This window comes from Orbicella franksi, chromosome 2, assembly GCF_964199315.1.
Source record: "Orbicella franksi chromosome 2, jaOrbFran1.1, whole genome shotgun sequence".
Taxonomy (NCBI): Eukaryota; Metazoa; Cnidaria; class Anthozoa; order Scleractinia; family Merulinidae; genus Orbicella; species Orbicella franksi.
The window spans coordinates 27,993,991-28,014,874 of NC_138146.1; the positions used below are offsets into that span (position 1 = coordinate 27,993,991).

General features: G+C 38.8%; 1 protein-coding gene across 1 annotated transcript; it reads right to left on the reverse strand.

Annotated features, from left to right (window-relative positions):
* Positions 1–362: 362 nt before the first annotated feature.
* LOC145479074 (F-actin-monooxygenase mical1-like) lies at positions 363–19,094 on the reverse strand. The gene is made up of 20 exons (XM_081457319.1): positions 18,310–19,094; positions 16,736–16,837; positions 15,711–16,069; positions 14,779–15,036; positions 14,092–14,434; positions 13,489–13,627; positions 13,110–13,158; positions 12,252–12,393; positions 10,642–10,733; positions 9,858–9,923; positions 9,277–9,414; positions 8,682–8,934; positions 6,876–8,288; positions 6,603–6,715; positions 5,966–6,167; positions 5,238–5,334; positions 4,622–4,695; positions 4,404–4,512; positions 3,787–3,833; positions 363–1,950 (listed from the first exon to the last, which is right to left on the reverse strand). The coding sequence occupies exons 1-20, from the start codon at positions 18,791–18,793 to the stop codon at positions 1,931–1,933; spliced, it is 4,500 nt and encodes a 1,499-aa protein (XP_081313445.1). The 5' UTR covers positions 18,794–19,094; the 3' UTR covers positions 363–1,930.
* Between the last annotated feature and the right edge of the window lie 1,790 nt (positions 19,095–20,884).

Consider the following 20,884-nt stretch of genomic DNA (forward strand, 5'->3'; position numbering starts at 1 on the left):
TGACTTAAGATAATATTTCAAACACGAAAGACCGTGTTTGACCACATTTCCAAACACAGAGAAGAGAGTTGAAACTGCGACGCGCGGCTGAGTATTTTTGACGGACGACGGTGGAGGTGTTTGGAAATGCGGTCAAACACTGTCTTGAGTGTTTTATATATCTTCCCAATCGAAACTAAAACTAAGGAGAAAACGTAGAAATAAAATTGTAAAAATCCATGCAAATTAAGATCAAATTAACCAAACCCGTCATGGTCACGATTTCCTCTGTTTAAAGTTGAGTTTAAGAATAGTTGTTTATCCCCCTCCTCCCCCCTCCTCCCCCCTCTCTCCCCCTAAAAAAATAATAATCAGATGACTGCTTAAGCAAATTAAAACACTTTATTGTCAGTTATTACAAGTTGTACTTTAACTTTACACAATAATTTAATTCGTACCAAATATCTGCCTATCCCACTGAGTCCCTTTTCCACGTTTTTGCTAAAATTACAGCACTTATAATTTCTCAAATAAGAATACGACTTGCAAACCAAACAGGACTCCTCGAACTTGACCTGTATCTTTTAATGGCATTTTTTCGGGCAAAAACGTTTAGTAAGGTGGTGGGAATAGGTTGACATTTAGTCTACAACTTGAATTCGAATGATTTGTTAACAGAAGCAAAAATACTTCTACACGCTTACCCAACTCATTGTTTACGACATGTATGTCATCAGCAATTCTTTGGTAACCAAACCAAAACAAATAACACAAAACATTCAACATCGAATTTCTTTCAAATTAAGAAAAAACTCTGAAATTTCCACTCGCGCGCAACAGAGAATATTCACCATTTTTCTGATGAAGACCGTCCATTTAAATTATTCAATATAAAATCTCTAAGAGCGAAGTGGAAAACCATTAACTAACGGAATTTAAGCTGCGTTTTAACACTGCCTGCTTCAGCAAAATGTAATGGTATTAGTTTCCATCGCCTTCTTTGTTTTTGAAATTCTGTGCATATTTCAATACAACAATCACTTTCTCAATTTCGTGAGTATAATCGGACAAGTGCACGTTTGTGCAACTCCCATGTAATTATAAATGTCATAGTCTGAACTCTACTTATAAACTGATTTTCTCGCAATTTTAATGACCTTACCGGTATTGGTAAGTAAGCTTTACAATAACAATGAAAATATATATTTGTTTCTTTTTCTTTGTTCACGGCAAAAAGGATTGAGAAGATCGTCAGACATCTATAACTTGCAGTTAGTGCCAGTATTAGGAATATCATTTGGAACAAGTTACAGTTACTTAAACGTAACTACAGCCATAATAATTATTACTGTCATCACATATATAAAAAAATTCGCAAGAAAAGCAAGTTGAAAATATTATCAAAAACAGAACTTTTTTTTAATTTTAAAATTCAGAACTAGTATTTACACTAATTCAGATTTTACGGCTAAGTAATATAGATGACAGCGTTAAATTTGTCGAAATGGTTTAACATTTTTTTCTATTTTTAAATCAATTTTCAAAGGTACTACACTATGGCGATATTACCACAATACTAGAGTGTTAGTTACTTCATTTGTTCTGTAACAAGTAACAGCTTAGGAAAATTCATATTATTATCTGCCACGACCTCATCACAAGACCATACAGGTACAACATATTGATGTCCAAATACACGTTTCAAACAGGTATTCAACAGGTTTTCATCTTACTGAACCATTTTAACGTTTATAGCAACATGCCACATTTTCTTTCAATTTTCAGGGAAAAGTTACAATAAACAGCTCTCTTAACTTTCGCTCATGAATCAGTGTAATTTCGATATAGTTACACTTGAGTTTCGCGAGCAAATTCACTTGAACAACAGAGCAGTTGGGTGCCAAAGCAGAAACATCAACACCATGTCATCCTAGAAGCTCTTTTTCTTTATTCACACTGTCGTTATGAAGTCTGTCGAAAATAAAACGAGTTCATTAATAAACCAACCTACTGGTACAAGACTTATGATTCAAGTATGACGCAGACTCCTACCCAGTCCTCATTGATGTGCTCTTCGGTTGAGAAGAGATTGGACGCCCCTAAAGGAGGAAGCGCTGTGTTCGACTGGCGTGTGTATATTCCCAGGTAATACCTTTTCTTCGTTGTAATTGATACAAACATGTTTTCAAATCGATGATAACTCGCTGAATTTGCGAATAATATTCTAAATACTATTCGCAATATTCTAGCCACAAGTTTTTCAACAAAATCAATATTTTGACTTATCAAATTCTTTTCTAGTCAACTTAGCTAAGAATTTACAATTTACTTTGTTTTTGTATTTATTTAATGAATTTATTTATTTATCCCTTTGTTTGTTTAGTTCTTTTATGTATTTGCTTGTTTGTTTATTTCTTTACCTATAAATTTATTTCTTGAGCTGTTATTTCCTTGATTTTGACATTTTTACTACAAGTTATTGTTGACGAGTAAACGTATACATTTATTAGTTCACTTGTTTTCCCTATTTATTTAGATATTTATTTATTTATTTATTTATTTATTATTCGTATATTTATTCATTCATTTATTTACATATCTAGTTATACATTCATTAATTTAGTTGGTTACATTCATAAATTTATTGCCATTGGTTCACTCGTGTTTATTTATCAAAATATTTATAGTTTAACTTAATTTTATTTTAAATTTATTTCACTTAACTGATTTTGGAAGATGTTCGTCTTTTGTACAATGCTACATAAGAAGACGCGAAAATAAGTTATTTATTGGTACAATTAGTAGTAACTATTCTCATTCACGTTTATGCTGCGGAATTCCAGAATGTGTGGGTTATGTAGCCCTGTTTGTTGAATGCTAGTTACATAATAAAGTGATGAATTACCACGTGTAATGTCTCCTTATTTAAAGATCCGTCTTCCCAGATTCGGGGCATTTAGAAAGAGATACGCAAGCCGGTAAGTCTGGAGGGATTTTCTACCCACCCCTCTCCTCTTCGGCGACGTGATACACAACCAGTGCTTTCGCATCCAGCCGCTCATTGCCTTCGGCCACAATCTTTTCCCATTACTTTACCACGCCAGACAATGAGCGGCATAATAAATGAATGAAAATGGTACACTGTGTGCGAACAAGTATTTGTTAATCCCGTTCGCAGATCGCTTCTTCCAGCAAGGGATCGGGGAATGAGATAGTTATTTGGCGATTTCCGAGTTTGCTTCTGCCTCTGTTTCAAAACGAGTTCTCGGGCAAAACCTGTCCTATGAGAATGAGTTTGATTTGTTTGAAAATCAACCCGTAGGTGGAACACATTTTCATAAGAATAATTTCGCAAGAAGACTCGTTTTGACACAGAGGCAAAAGACAACATTGTAGAAGGAAGGTGTTGTGTGTTAGTTTAGAACTGTCGCTGTAATTTTTAAAATGTTATTGTTAGCATTTACCATGCATAGTTTGTCCTCTTACAGCCTTTGTTTATGGCAATTTTTAATTAACTGTAATGTCAGATGATTATTCTGCTAGATAAAAATAGCAACAACGTATAATGGACATGTGTCGGCCTTATATGTTTAAGAGTTAACTGTTAGTTCGTGACATATGGGTATAGAGGCTGATCACGCGCTCCATCCTTACTTGACAAACCTTGGAGTTTCTGATTGGGAGGCTAAAGGCAAGTAGACTGACTTCAGTTTAAGTGCTATTGTGAAAGTACGTTTATTTAGTTTGTAGTTTATTTAAAAGAGCAGTATATAAATATTCAAAGACCTCAACGAAGACAAACCGTACCTTTTGCCTCGATCATGGAATCAAAAAGTCTGTCTTCTTCTTGTTCCCTGGAAGTGATCAAAATATACATTAATCAAAATCCTTTGAGTTCCACACTCAAAATGTGAATTCTCCCCAACTGATAACCTAACATTTCATTTCATTCACTGTAATAGTAATGAGAACTCAGTCATTCATCACGACAGCGTTTGCAGCTATACTGCCTCGTTCATGATATTTAGATTCCCATTACTACTCTGCTTGACAGTATTAGCTTCTGTAGCGAGAAAAGAGACATGATCAGTTTTGGACTCATTTTATTCAATCTCGTACATGTACCATGACACGAAGTTTCTACCGTTCTGCTTTACATGTTACAGGGAGTGATGATAAGGTCCGTTCCAATTCACTATAGTCAACAAACGTAAGATTCAAAGCAAAGTTTGACGGCATTAAAATCATGTTATGACTGTGCGTAGTCACTCCATCAAACGCAACGGGTAAACGCTTCCGTGTTCCACGAAACTTGAAGATTGTAAGTCAGAGTTGTAAGAATGAATAATAATGCTCAATTACGAAAGGAAGGGTTAGCTTAACAAGTCAGTGCAGGGCAATAAAATAAAGTTTGTTCCACTAACCTCTTTCTTTCCTCGTCTAACAGTTCAACTAATGCGTTTCTCTGTTCCACGATATCAACAAGTTGTTTCGTCTTTTTCTGTATGGTTCTATTGTCCTCTTTTTTTGGACCTTAAACAAGAAAGATAAATAGCAAGACGTTTCAATGTATTCTGTTCAAGATCTAGTTATGTTCAAAGCACTAACCATTTTTGCTCGGGTTAAACTAACAGTAGCTTACCTTCTTTCATAAGAAGTTCTCTGATTTCCTGCTCCAGTCTTCCTTGTTGATCCTCGAGCTGAATGGAGTTGGCTCTGTAAGCGAAACACTCATTTGAGTCTGAATCACATTTCTAGCATTGCTCGTACCGCTGTACGGTTCGTCTGTACACAATACACATCCGTCTGAAAAGTGTAAGGTCTTTGGGTGACTGAACTAATCCAAGGAATTATCATACAAGGTGATGAAATTACTTTGAGAAATAACCGAACGGAGCGAGCGACATGGCCATATTGTGATAATATGATAAAGCAGCAGTTAGCATCCCTGGGTCAGAAAGGTACCACACAACCTAGGCACTCTGTGTTTCGCACCACCCCCGCGCGCGGACACCAACACCTCCCCCCCTTCCCTCCCTACTCTTCCACGACAGGACATGATGGCTTAAGTCACGATGGTGATGGCAAAGTTCGTAACTTCATGTCACTTCATTAAAAATAAGACTACAGTACATCCTACAATCTAATACCGACTCCATGAAACCCGCAGATTGTTGTCTTGCAGTACATAGCAAAGCGTAAAACAGCACGTAGAACCATTTTCACTGTTTTAGCTACGATAGACTGACGCCACTTACTGTATAACCAGCTCTGACTCGAATCGTATCAACGCGTTCTTTCTGTTGACCAGCTTAAACCACTGCAGCATTAGCTGTTGTTCTTCAGATCCAGACACTGGAGAAAACAAACAAACAAACAAACAAGTCATTAGGTATCGTAAACCTGCAGACAATACTGTCATTATATACGCAGCTAAAAGAACAAATTACTTGACTTAAACAAAATCAAACCTCAAACTTAATTCACAATATTAAACGGCACTGTGCTACTGAAAGCACTTGTCAATAACCTTGAAGGGTTTCGTCAACAGGAAAACGCCAGAGCCTTACTGATCAATAACTCTAGGAGAGAAGGGCAGGGAGCAAAGAAAACAATTTTTTGGCTCTAAATTGTGATGTACTAGCCCGAAAATCATTCTCACTAGACCCCAAATCGTTTATCTCTCACATTGCGTCTGTAGTTTTAAATTCCTCAAAACATTAAGCCAAGAAACAGAATCCACTAGCCCGACTGGAAAATCCACTAGCTTCGAGCTATCAGGGTTAAAAAGCTAACGTTTTGAGCGATAGAAAGTAGTAAGTGATAATGTGAAAAAAGTCACGGATTTATAGCAAGTCCTTTGCAGACCTTACATGGGCGTCACGCAACGCTTCTTTTAATTAGCCGTGATACAGCTGCTATTTTCATGACCGTGCAAATAACACCTACAAAGGACATCATTGGATAGCAAGCTGACAAAGCTTACCGTTTCCACTCCTCATCGCCTTCTCAACAACAACTCCCTCCTGCTCCAGGTCAGCTTGCTTGACAGCCACTTCCTCCAATTCCCTCTGTATTGACTGAGCCATGCGCAAACGCTTGGACTCTCGTTGTTTCATGGCGTTACGGATCTTGGCTTGCTCGCGTCGTTTCAGTTTGTCATCTGGCATCTCGGTATTGCGTCTTCCCTGGAATAATAAAAAGTGTCAAACGAGCTATGTATTATGTCTAGATTTATAAGAACAGTTAATGAAATCGCGTTAAAGAAATCTCCAAAGTAGACGATGTGGAAATTTAAAGGAATGCCAGTCGTTTCCCCCCCCCCCCCCCCACACCCCCACTCTCTATCTTCCTTTTCTTGCTCTTGTCTATTTTTTTTTTTTTTTTTTTTTTTTTTTTTTTTTTTTGGCCTTTAGGAGTCGTGAAATCAAAAAGTGCAAATGGCTGATTTGGTGCAGAGTACTGACACAATTTTAATGAATCCAGTCATTACATATATATGTACAAAAATAATTTGGGGGTTAAAGAACAGCTCAGTATAATAGATACGAAAACAAAAGAAAACAGAAAAAACACTAAAACTATTAAGACAATGCTTCTGGACAAGTTATCTCGTAGCTAACCTTTCCGAATCGCTTGGCATTTGTTCGCTGAAGTTTTGGACTGTCAGCCAAAAGTTCCTCTTCACTCGACTCTGAGAACATTGATTCGTCTTCTTTGGTCTTTTTCATGGCTTCTACGAAGAACAAAACAGGAGAAAATTCTCACAAACGTGGTCACGCAAAAAACCTACATAAACTATTTCATTGTGCATCCTTACTCATACCATGCACTTGTTGAGACATCTACAACTGTGCCAACATTAATCTTAGATCCGTGACATGTTTGTCACATACCTTTCTCAGGGGTGCTAATTCCATCCTGCATATCCACCACCACAAATCCCATATCTTCTGCCTCTTTCGTTGTTTTCTTTTCCTTTCCGTATTCGGCCACTTCTTTTTTAACTTTGCCAAAATGGAACCTTGGTCTCCCGGTCTGCTTGCGCTGGACAATCTTCGTGGTTTCCTTAGTTGAATGAAAAGGTTCTTCCTTACTAGGAACTCTGGGTAACGAGCGTCGCTGAGCGCCAGGACTGCCCGCTGGCGCAGGTTCTTCCTCTTTTTCAACCTTCTTCACAGCGGCATCTTTAATGGAGCTAGGTTCCTTTTGTTCCTCTCGTTCAGCCCACTTATCTTTCACTGTTAGAGGACGGTAATCATTGGCAATCAAATTAGTCAATCTTGCTGCCCGCGAAGCCACAAGGGATTTCCCAGGAGGCTTTTTATACGGCGGTGACGTAAGTGATGTTGGAGAGGTGGGAGATCTGGGTGGAGAAGTTGGTTCGTTCTTGGTTGCCATAGAAATTGTCTTCGGTCCTGGCTTAGCTTGACCGGGGGCCTTCTTGTCAGCAGCAGGAGCAGGGATGTCATCATCAAGTGAAATGTTCACTACTTTAAGACGCACCTTTTGATGTGGATTTCGTTCCGTTCCATTTGCCGCTTGACCAATTTGTTCCAACATTTCTCGAGTGTCCTTGTCGTCAGGATTGAAAAGCATTGATAATGGTGGATACATAGCTCTTCGTGACTTGACCTTGTTCCTCTCCAGCGTGCCTAGTTTTTGAACTATTCCCTCGTTGGCGTCTTGCCTCTTCGCCCATGATTTGCCGGCGGCCGCAGTCTTGACAGCATCGATAACGCTCTGTCGCTCTTCGTCTCCTTTCTTCTTCCTCTCAGCCGGAGGAGAGTCTTCCATATTGATATCGACAACAGCCATGCCCTTGGTGACGTCAATAGTCTCACCAGGAGTGCCCGGTCGAAACTGCTTTTCCGCCTCGAACTTGCGCACTGCATCCCGTGACGGTATCTTCAGCGGCTGCGCACTTCTTTTCCTGCCATCTCCTGTTTCGTCAAGCCCATCACTGAACGTGTATCCCTTGCCTCTCTCTCGCACAGTGGCGTCAGACTTGCGTACAGAAGCTATGCTGGAGCGCCGCAGTGGACGCGCCTCTAATCGCCGATATTTTCCAGAAGAGTTGGAACGATCGCGTCTATCTCTCTGACGAACGTCCTTCTCCTCGTCGACTGTTTCTCGATATTCGTGGTAACCGTTCATTTCAGCGCCACTCTCCCCTTTGGCTTTAAAACTCGCAGGTTCATCCGCATCAGGTTGGATGGAAAACTCGACGTTGTTGAACAAGGTGTTAGGAGCGGCAGATTTAGATTTGACGAGTTTTGGTCTGTCTTTTGCTGATACACTCTCTTCATCTGCGGGGAAAATGAATCGTAAATACCGTGTATAATGAAAGCTATTTATGGTCAAAAAATGTGACTTAAGGTGCGGATAATATATCGGCTGAAAGAAGTGTTGATGTGGTAATAAAGGAAAGAACAAAATGCCAGAGAGCCGCAGCGTCTTGCCCCAAACTTTAAATTTCATCATAAAATAAGCCAAATTATCATAAGCACTGCGGAGCATGGAGTTTTTGACTGGTTATCCACCAACTTAACTCTCATAATTGGCAAAATGGCAATGGGCGCCAAAGGCCGTAGTAACAGTAACCGTAAAGCTTCGATGAACGAACAATATACAATTCCATTGGAACAACCAGTTTTGACTTATTCCTACAACTTGCAGCCATCAGAGACACATGTACACACCTGCGGGTTCCTCTTGCATCTTGTACAGTAACTGGTCATAGTGAAGATGACACAGAAAGTGTCCCTTGTCCTGGTCTGAAGAAGGAGCTATGTAGGAATAAGTACCCAGTCTCAGAGTACAGCCACAGTTCTCGCACAGGAAACATTCACGATGGAAGAAATGCCCCTCGGCAGATAGCCTCTCCATCAGGTACACGCGGCGATTACAGAAGAAACACTGTTCGCTGGAGTCCCTTACTGAAGGAACATTGTTCTGAAAAGAAACAAATAACGTTTTAAAATAATATAGTAATAATTTAAATATATAATAATTTGACTCAGAAATACTTGAAAGATTTATTTTAAGTTTATAAACTAAAAATAGTTTTACAATGGTGAACGCGAATCAACTTTGGATCCAATCCTTGGGCCCTTATATCATTAAAGTTTTCCCCCGTTAATTTCTGTTTTTCGCAGTTAGAGGACTCAAAACACACGACTGAATACCAAAGATGATGTTTTTTTTTTCAAAGCCAGTAGAAGCTCGCTCTCCATTCCTAGGATTTTATACAATTTTGCAAGAAAACAATAAAGAATATAGATGAACATGACTCACTTGCTTTCCATCTACACTAGGTCCAAACACTTGTGCTGCCAGGGCACTGATACGATTACTCGCTTTGCCAGTAGTGACAGCGGGGGCCTGGATTGAGTCCTTCACGGGAGCAGAAGTGTCCATGGGAACCTCGTTCTCCTAAAATAAATTACAGTATCACAGAGAGAAATGCGCTGAGTTTACGTTATGTGAAAATACAATGTGCTTATGTGCTATTACGAAATCAAGGGCGTTTGTGGAAAACAATCGAAGCATATCCAGAATAATCACACGCGCGAGAAACAAAAAAAAAAAAAAAAAAGCGAAGCCATTTTGTTTCGTTTTTTCAAGCAACGTCTGTAGGAACAAGGACTACTCACAACCTAAAACATCTATCTTTGTATCGTTCAACTGCTTTTTCTTGGTTTGTTTTAACGATTTTGCAAGGGAGGGGGAAAGCTAACTGGTGTTATACTAAAGAGACAAAGTACTTTAAAATTTCGATTACAAACATGAAATAGTGAAACTTGGCAATGACATTTCCTCTTGGCATTTGTTACGGTCTACGCTGTTTCTCTAAAGCCACGAATAAAAACCATTACCTTAGACGCTGATGGCCTCCTTCTTTTAGGAACTGTGTCAAAAGTGTCTTCACTTCGTCTTTTTTCCTACGAAGAATTAAAGAAATCTCCTGTAAAATCTTTAAATAATGGTCCGTATGGCATTTTGGAATACCGTATTCTACTCCTTAAAAAGAAGCTTCACTGCGCTTCTGATCATTTATTGTGTAAACTCAATTCTGCTAACACCCATGTACAGTGTAGGCTCTTTGTAAATAGCAAGGAAAAACTAACAGTGTTACAAATATAATACAGTAACCAGATCGTGCACAATTAAAATACAAATAAATAATTACGAATAGGAGTTTGCAGTGGTGTAACTCATAAGGAAGATTTTCGTCCGCTGTTTCCAGATCGAATTGGAATATAGAAGTATTGGTTTTTATGAAAGGAGGAAAATTGGAGAACCTAGAGAAAACCCTTGCAAGAAGCACGAGAACCAACAACACACTCAATCCGGGCCTCACTGATGGGAGGCAAGCGCTCTCACCACTGCGCCATCCCTGCTCCTCCAGTTAATATACTGATAACAGTTCCCCCAACTCAGTGGCGGATCCAGACCTTGAGGTAAGGAGGGGCCCGGCTTTGTTTTGCTTGCCCTGCCTGCTTTTCATCCTTCTGTTATTTCTTCTTCTTTTCCTCAAAATAAGGGGGAGCCCGGTCTCCCTGGGCCTCTCCCCTAGATCCGCCACTGCAACTAATACAGCAGTGTACTAATTACAGAGTATATAAATTACACTAGAAATTGTTTTTCCCCCTGGCTGACCTTATGCGTCCGACGAGACACTCTTGTCAACACTGACAGCTTTGACAGAGGAGATTTGGCTCTGAACTCACGCTGCTCTGAAGTCTTCTCAACTGTTGATCAATATTGAACATTTAGCGATTATTCTACGAGCCCAAGTTGGATACGAGGTGATTAATACTGTAGCAAACGAGGCGTGTAGTGCCGCGAGTGTTATAATCACCTCGTTCGTGTCCAATAAGGGCGATCGACTGGATAATGTGGACATCTCAGTTACATCTAAACGAAGAGATGGTCTAAAAATGGCGGGAAAATTTGTCGCGCGTTGTTCACTTTTTTAGTTGAATGAACTTTGTCAGGAAAGGAAGCAGGACAAGAGTTTTCTTCCGAAATGTTCTTCGCATAATCACCTCCAAAGTTGTCTACGTCCTTGAAAATTTAGCAGTGGCGTTGCTCAAATTTCTACGCCTTGTTCAAGGTCAAAAGAAGCAAGAGTTTACTTGTTTACGCGGCTGTTATTGTCACGACTACAGATTGTGTTGTTCAGAACCGATGGAGTTCACTGAACGCGTGCTGAACTGTATAGAAGGACAAGAGCCAAATGTAAGGTAACAAACTTCAGTACTTCAGAGTTATTTTGTGCCAAAATACTGTTTTATATACACTAACTGAACGATATTATGTTGGTTTATGGATCTTCCCGTTTTGTTTCTTTTTTTTTTTTTGGTTTTTGTTTTTTGTTTTGCTTTTTTAACTGCTTCTCCTATATTAAGCTTACCTTTGTTATGCATTTAAGCTTACGTTTACAAGCCTTTTCGATTAAGTCAGAATGTTTCTATCTGATAAAAGTAGTGGTGTTAATTGTGACATTTTGTGGCTTTTGTACTTTGCGGGATAGCATTGCCTTTTATTCCCTGTATTTTCGTGATAGTAACCGCACCAATCTGCAATGTTTTCAGCCATTTTGTCCGACAGAACTTTTTAGTACCAGCGAAAAATTTAAACTTAGGCCCAGTTCAGACGCCGAACTTTTCATGAGCCGAACTTAATTCTAATTTGGACCGACCCAAATTATCAAAAGTACACCTGTTGATTCAGACTTCGAACTTAATTCGCCGAACTTTATTTAGACTAAACCAAATCACATCGAAATGTCAGCGATTTCCAGGCAAAGTGAAAACGGCTTGTAAAATAAGTTAAAATAATTTATGCATTAGGTTCGACTCTTGAAAAGTTCGACGTCTGAATCAAAGCCGTTCCAAAGTTGAAACTCCCGGCTGAGCCAGGCGGGAAGAACGGCTGGGCCGTTCCAAATTCAAATAGCCGTTCTTAACTGATTCAGACGCCGAACTTTTCATGTACATAATTCAGTGTATTTGGTTCGGCTCATGGAAAGTTCGGCGTCTGAACTGGGCCTAAGCGACACTTGCCGCACTCATTTCCGTGTACGGTCAAACACAGGTATAATGACTCGGAACCGAGATCCACTGAGCCAGACAGAAAGCTAGAAAAATTATGCATTATCCAACGTTTAGAACTCATAGCAGATACTAAGCATGTCATTATTAAGCTTAACTTAATGTTACAATACTCCTAAAATAAGAGGAGCAAAATGCTCTTTGGTTGAATACCTGGAGTCTCACTCTTGAACACTTCATGGTACTGTGACACGTAGCTGACTATCATCAGTCTGTCAGGAACTTCCTTCATCGCCATTTCACTGGCAGAAATTTGTGGGGGAATGCCTAGATGCTCTTCAGCAACATCAAATGCCTAAAAACATGCACACAAAACTGTGAATCTACTTTCTCTTTACAAAAACTGATACACTGCCAAACATACAATGTGACGAGAGTAAAGAAATTAATGAAGTACATTTCATTGTAATGTCTTGACTGATAATTACCAAATTATTTGATTATTGGATCTACATACTGTATCTTTGCATGTCTATGTTAAATATGAATTGAGGCTGGAAAATTGCTGATTGTTTATTTATAATACTACAATGTTAATGTAAGAGCATATATCAAAGATCTTCAAATATATGTCTATGATTTTTCTTTAAACTATTTACTTGCATTGTTCACCACTTATGGGTATATTAGAAACTCACAAATGTGACCAGCTCCCAGTTGGCTTGACAGCTCAGTTGGTAGAGCACTGCACTGGTATTGCAAAGGTCATGCGTTTGAATCCTGTTCAGGCCTGAATTCTTTTCAGGTTATAATTTCACAGCTGCTTTAGTTGTGTATAATTAACCGTGAGGATCATTCATGTCTTTACAGTATAATTTATGCAAGATTAAATATTTTTTGTAAAATTTGCAGTGAAACATATGATCATAAACTATAGTCCTACACTTGAATAGCCTTTAGGTAGTACAGACAAAATTAAATAAGGAAAAGTAAATATTTAGAAGGTAACAAATAGAATTTCCTTGAATCAAGGTAACACTACAGTGTCCAAAAAATTATATTCTATCTCACCAGCTGATTGTTCTTTAGATGATCTTTAGGTGACAGGGAGGAGTAATCACTGAAAAGAAAAATATTTCATTTAGCTAACAGAAATTATCTAAGTACATGCATCCTAACCTGTAGAATTAAAGCAAGTTACCCTGTTTGTGAGTTTCCTCACAAATGAAAGCAGGCAAGTAAGAACAGGAAAAAAGAAAAACGTCATCTAGTAGGTAGACCTAAGCAGTCATGGCTGAAATTCAGGAGAGGAACAAAATGGGTAACAACATTACAGTGGGATACAATGAGAGACTGAATGCTGGCAACATTGATTGGATGACTATAGTAAAGAATTACTAACATAAATAGCACACTGATGGAGCTGTTGTTCAGAAATTGCACTACTTACATCAGATCAGGCCTGTAATGATGGATAATAGCACAGAAGCCAAGCCCATTTTGCCAAGATGTTGACATGTCATTGATCTTTACATTCTTGTACTTCTTTGTTTGTTCCTGACACCATTTCAGCAACATTCGTGCATTTACTGGAACAAAACAGAATGGAAATGGTAATAACACATTGTACACCTTACTTTACTTTCACAACGGGTAAGAATCATTGTCAAGTACTCATGAATGAGTGCTCTACGAGTTGCTGTCATATGGGTACCAGAAGGCAAAAGGAAACACGGTTGACCGAGGGAGATGCTGGAGAATAGTGAAAGGAGAGGAAGCATCGGCTCCAAAGGACAGAGTAGCCTGAAAGTGGAGATCTTACATCCCTTTCTCCACTAGATTTACTGAGGAGAACGGTAAATAATGACAATGCCTATACTAGCCAGCCGCCAGCCGCCAGCTGCCAGCTGCCAGCATTCCACACATGCTTTTATTACCAAATTCCAGCTTGCTAAATCATGAGAAGACGACAGTGCAGTGTATTTTTTTTTTAATCCAGCACCCATTCCCTTGAAATACAACAATATTGTAGTACATATATCCTCCCCCTTACCTCCTCCCTCAATAGTACTGAGGTCTTTGCCAGTGTCCATAGGCTCTGATCCATCCTGTTGATCAATTGGCCCATTCTTGTTATCAAACAAGTGTTTTATTCTGTTCGGTGACACACTTGACTTGTTTAAGTTGGGATAACGTGTGCCCGGGTTAATACTGAACTCATCAAAGTTCTTGGAAATGTTCTCAGGGGTTGTCTGAGCAAGAAGACGAAAAATGCTGTCTCTTTCCGCAAGCAAGTCAAGTGGTGCTTGCCCCAGTCCCCAGCCTCTCATTGTCCAAGCGGCATCAAAACTTCCCAGGAAACCTCTTGCACAACCAGAGCCTGTTGGCCAAAATGGCTGAAAAAGATGTCAAGAGCACAACATGAAACATCTCCACACTATTTTCAAACATTTACAAGGTGTAAGCGAGAGTTGTACTTGTTTATCATATGTATACATTAATTAAAAATACTGTAATTGTAACTTAGCAATTATTTATTTGCTCTTAAAAGGAAATTTACATGAAGTTTTTACTTCTGAAACATTATAGGCACTGCCATAAAAATAAGATGTAAATATTTTCTAAATACAAATTTTCTCAAAAGTGGTTAATATATGTATCTAGTGAATAAACTGTGCTCAGTAAAATAAAATCTCACACAAACCGTTTATGCCTGCAATTACCAAACAGTTAATTTTACCTCCAGCAAGCTGTCTCCCACCACTAATGCGAGAAGACGCTGTCCTCTTCTTTCATAAATTTTAGCAGCATGCTCAGAGTGATACAAGGAGGTGAAATCAAACATTGCCACATCTTCTTTCTTATAGTGATTCAAGGCAAAATCTAGTTTGGGAAGCTGGTAGTTTGTGGAGAAGTTTGCAGCTTCTCTGGAATAGGCCAGTAGTTTCTCATGGTTCACATTGCTTGTTTGGAGTAGATCATATGCATCTTGGAAATCCTATGCATGAGAGAGATAAAACAAACTTACATGTTAGTAAGTCACTATTGTCACTAATGAGTTCCTAGAGCAAGTTAACTAATTAATCCACTTCAGGATCAATCTGTGATCCAGGATACAATATCACTAATTAACTTAAGCCCAAGAGTTAGTGCAGAGATCCTTATGGAAGAGATATAATGAAACTGGAAAAAACTTGCGCTACAATAAGTATCTTCAGATAATTGTTTGTCTGAGCCACTTTCAACTTGCTTCATAACTAGACTGTTTGGGAGAAGTCAAACTCAATTTTCTACAGGAGCAAGACCGATCTGGAGAGGCAAATGTAGGTGTGCTCTAAGGGAGCAATGACCAGGCGCAGGGCTTGAAGAAAACTTGTACTCCAGCTTGCTCTTGGGACAAGTCGCTCTCAAATTTTGCTAGTCCTGGACAATGGGTCGACGGGTCAATGGGTCAGTGGGTCCCTGATAAAACCTGACATCAGTCATGTTTTTTGGCAAGATACATGTACTTTACTCTCACAGTGGCTAGTTTCATTCTCTAATGTTTGAACAAAACTGATCACAAGCATCCAGTCCAAGAGAAGAAACACTAATCCTAACAATTCATGCTATTCTTCACCCTAACTGATTATACTCAGGAAATCGAGTTTTTTCAAGTCATATCACACTCACCTTCTTGATCACTCCTTTCTGAAGCAAACTATTCTTCTTTGCACACATGACAAAGTAATGTGTCTCATCTTTGTAGTACACAATGTTCTCCAAATCAATACCAGTGGTGTCTTTTAAGTCTTGAAAAAACTGTTGATTGAAGATGAATGCAACACCACTAATCTCCTCCACCCTTGCCTCTTCCTTTGAATTTCTATTAACAAAGTTGACAGTGATGCCAATAGCCAGTTTTCCACGGAATTCCTTCCCTTTGAAACCCTTTAATGCTGACCGTCGTCCATCTGCTCCCACTATGATGTCAAAATCAAATTTATTGAGAGGATGGGAGGGTGGGTCAAAGGTTCCTCTCCAGCCATGAGCTATGAACAAAAATTAATAACAAATGAATATAAAATTTATCTACCATTGTAAATAACATGAATTCATAATTGACAGAACATAAGAGGTGGTACATTCAAATTCTAGCTGGGGTCTTAAAATAGGTGGTAAGATCATACTGGCTGAGTATACAGAACTAATTCTCTACTTAGATGATTGGACATTACCCAACCAAACTTTTGAAATTTCTGACTTATTATACCCTATGATCAGACATCATGACCAAGCACCAAAAACTTTAAGTTGTGAAGATCTTTGACACAAGTCCTGCTGCATAATAAAGCTTATTTTTAGCACTGCACCTATGGGAACTGAAATTGGTTTGAACAATCAGTTGGTTTGAAAGATCAAGGGTATATTTTTCCTCACCTTCTTGCCCAGGAAGCAAAAACTTCCTTTGATCAATCAAGAAATCAAGGGTAAAAAAAATCAAGATTCCACTGTGAGAATACATTGTAAAATAATTATCTGAGAATTGATTAAAAACCTAACATCACTGACTCAGCTCCATAGTCGGATACAGTTGACTGTATTGTACACCTCTGGTTGGTTGAAGAAAGAAATCAGACAGTTTACCTCAGACTAATTCATGGGTTACCAGACAGGAGACAAAACAAAGAGGAAACTGGTTGAGCAAAAGGACCTACCATCAGTGGGCTCCACTAAGTTTATGAATCCACACTTGGGATAAACTTGGACTCCAAACAGGAGTGATACCTTGAGAAGAATAAGCTGAAGTCGTCGAATACCTGCATATGACATTTCAAAGCAATGTCATGTTTAGCTCACCCAAACTTTCCTTAATCATGCCATTTTAATCTGGGATTTATTAAATTCTTCTGTGACCGCGATAGTTTCCCTCTTGCCTTGAAAATGATGTTAAAAACATCAAAACATCGGACAGATTCCATTTGTCTGGGGTATTCTTTACTTTCAGTTTACAATAAGAACATTTTTTTACTGCATATATTGCTGGGTAGTCAAGTGTAACACACTTGAGATTGAAGAAGTAAATTACAAACATACAATTTTCAACAATAGCGAGGTTGAGAACCAAGGAATTCAATAAGGCTGTGAAATCTATTTTAGAGAGCTTTCCCAGATGTGATGCTCAGAGAGAGCAGGAGACATTTTTGGTAGTGGGCAAACTGCCAGCTACCTAATTTCCTTCAAATTAGCAAGAGGCAAGGGATTATTACTGCTACCAGTAGCGAAAATATACGCTTCATGAAGTTTTCAGTCTTAAATAAGTGTTAAAACATTCCTTAATATGTGTTGTGAGACACTAATGAAAGAATTCAATTTTTTTTCAGTTTCGAGCAAGAGTTCACGTTTTTAAATTTAAACAACAATTAAATTATACAAACATGTACAATTTTCAAACTAATGAGTGCAGCCACCTGTAATATTACGTTTGAAATGCACTTAGCACTGCGTAACATGAAAACATCACGTAAGCGTGATACTTTTTGGACACTCTCCGCTCATATGATCGTACAAGTGTTTTAAATGAACTGATCGAGGATAATTATACATTTCCTTTTTCGGCCGCGCGGGTCATATGATCTGCATATTGTTGCATAACGTGCTCCTTGTTTTGTAATGTGTATTCCTACGTGAAGTACATTTTTCCACATTACATTTATGTTCTTTGCAATCGGTTGAAGTTACTATCTTATGACATTTTGTTCCTTTGGCAATAGCTTCCACCCATTTTCACCTGAAAATTATGTTTGTCGCATCACACAGTGAGAGTCAAGCGAATATACAATGGAATATCGATTTTTCGAATCACCTGCGGGAACGGAAATGGGTTCGAAAAATCGGAAGGTTCGAAAAATCGAAGGTAAATTTCTCCCAATATTTTTGCTAAGGGAACAAATACAGTAATTGCTTCGAATAATCGAGAGGTTCGAAAAACAGAGGGTTCGAAAAATAGGGAGTCCACTGTACGATGTATATGCTAGATAAAAAAAAAAAATATACATGAGTTGAGCATGAAAGAATCAAAATTCGATCAATGCCTGTTTAACTTAAGAACATCTTAGATTCAGCGATTGCGTTCGCGACATTTAGGAAAATGCCTCATTCAAATATAAACAAAACACAATTTTAATTGAGATATGTCGATCCTAGTCGGAGTTCACCTTATGTCTGCAATTCCGGAAGTACCTATATTCCAACAGCAAATATAGAACAAGAATTAGGATAAGGTACTTACTAATATGATCGATGGCCCCAGCACAAAATTGTCCAAAGAACTTCTTGGCTCCTAAATTTTTCAGGTCCACAATTAAGAATGGCCACAGATGTAGGACATTGTTGCGGGAAAAGCGATCGCGTTTTTCGATTACCACAACATAGGCACCGAGAAGCGCGGCTTCAATGGCCGTCCTCAATCCGCAAGGCCCTGCACCAATAATCAGCACTTTATTTTTGACACAAGGCTTGTTTTTGTAGTCCTTGTGTTCGACTCGTTTGTCCAGTTTAGTCCACAGCGACTTGCACTTCCAGGAAGTCAATTTGGACTTGAGAGAAGCGTAGCACGTCTTGTGATTGCGAGGGTTGACATCGACACTCAAGCAAAGTTTTCGGAAAACGTCAAGGGTATCACCGAGACCTGAAGATTGAAGAAAGGCGTCGAATAGCTCATCTGGTGTTAGCGTGCAAATTTCTTCCTTGAAAAACCCATCTTCTACTTCCATGACGCGACGAATTATGGACTTCAAAACGAATTTCAGCTCGTCGCTATAGAGTACTTCGAGGAGTGGTTCGCTGAAAAGATGCCGCTTGTCAACGCGATAAATTGTTCGAATGATTCACCTTTATCGCTTCCACGATTGTTCTGACGAGAACGTTTTTAATCAAGTTTGTCACTTGACCCATTTTCACCTTCGTCCAAGTCTAACAGTCCGAAATTATGCCGAATTTAGGCATAATTCCCCTGTCAAATAAACTTTATGTAACGCTCTAAACAAACCCGAATGTTTGTCAGCGGTAACCTCATGAGAGACTCCCCGCTTTATTTACATTTGTACTTCTTTGTTCTCCAAATCGGAAGTGACGGATAAGATTCTTTGTCAGTGATGTAAGGAGGGAATACGTGACGCTCCTATTTGTGGAAGCAAGAAAAAGCATATTCAATCAGTGTTTCATGTGTTCAAAGCAGACAGATATCTGAATACCCGAATTCTCTTATGATGATGTCAACTGTATCGAAATCTCTTCAGCTTAGTCGTTAAAAAATTGACTAGATATGTATATATTTTTTTTGGTTTTACTTCCGCACCACGTCAGGCCTTCTGAAACACATTCAGTCTGCTTCCGGTAGCATCCCACGAATTGAACTGAGGAGCTAGTAAATTCGCTCTCTACCTCCCTACAAAAATCCAATAAGCCCAGTTGGACCCTCTTAAAGTTCTGTTTTGCAATGAACAACCAAAATAATTTTTGCGCCCTTCCGTGACCTTCCGTGTCAAATTATGAACTTATCTATTTTACTTCACAAACAGGGAAGTAATAGTTTTTCTGAAGTAAAAAAAAGTTATTGCAAACATTTCAGTGTTACGGTTTATTTTGTGTCAAATGATATCTGATTTGGCTCAGGATGAAACTCCCTACAAGAGATACTATTTCGTTTTTGAGTGTCGGTTTTTTATATGATTTGTTATATTTTTATTTGGTATCATTTTGTTATTTTGCAAGATTGACAGATGGATCCCTCGTGTACTGCACTTTTTTCGAGTGAAATAATGGACTTCCGAAAAATGTACAAGAACTAGGGCGAAATCATTGAAATTGCAATGCTCTAAACGAGCAAGGGACTGGGTACGAAATATTTAAAAAACCTGGGCCTGGTACCTAACAGAGCCAGAAGAGCATTTAATTAAAAGGCAGTACGGTTACCAAATGTCAGTGTCTTTTATTCCAACACAAAGATGTAATACACTTTTGAAAAGCTGTGATTAAAAGAGCTTTGTATGGTTTGGAAGGACATGTCCCGATGACCGCAGTCAACAAATGTCATCTTGATTACGTGTCTTTCTCAATCTAAAACTAGCCTCTCAAGCTATGTGTAATGACCTGAAATAAACACTATTTAAAAGAGGAAAAGTGCATGTGAACATTACATGCACGAAGGATGAATTTTATGAAAGATTGAATATTCAAGATATAATTCTAACATTGATATGGAAAAAAAGTGTCGGTGCATAGTACTCTGACTATCAAACTACGAGACTTACTCTAAGGGAAATTATTGCCTCGCTGAAGGCCTGCGTACATCCGCTCCCTCCCCTAAAAAAAATGCTCTCCCCAATGGCTAGCCTCCCTATAGCTTGGTCTGAATCAGTACACGAGCGTTGTGCGATTCACCGCGTTATTGCTTTCAGTCTCTCTTTGACTTCCGTGAAGTTAATTTTCGTCTTGGTAGCTGGAAAAAACAGCATGGTCTTCTGAATGATGTTGGGGTACGAAGCGTTTTGAAAGTAAGGTATGAAGCCGCCGGAAGTTCAGTATAATCAGTCATCAATGAATTAAGGTTTTGAAGTGCGGGTGCCAACTTTAAAGTGAAAGGCGTAGTCCTAACTAAATAAATAACAACTTTTTTATATAGGCACGGGTGTTTTACTGGAAAATCACTTATTCGTAAACCTCATACGAAGCTACCGTTCGGGACCCAGGTAGCGTAATTTCCATATCCTTACCAGTGAGCATATTGAGGGTGGCAAACGTTTTTTGCGTAACGCGTGATCGCTCCAAAATTAAAATTGAACTAGAAGGATAGCTTTCATTCA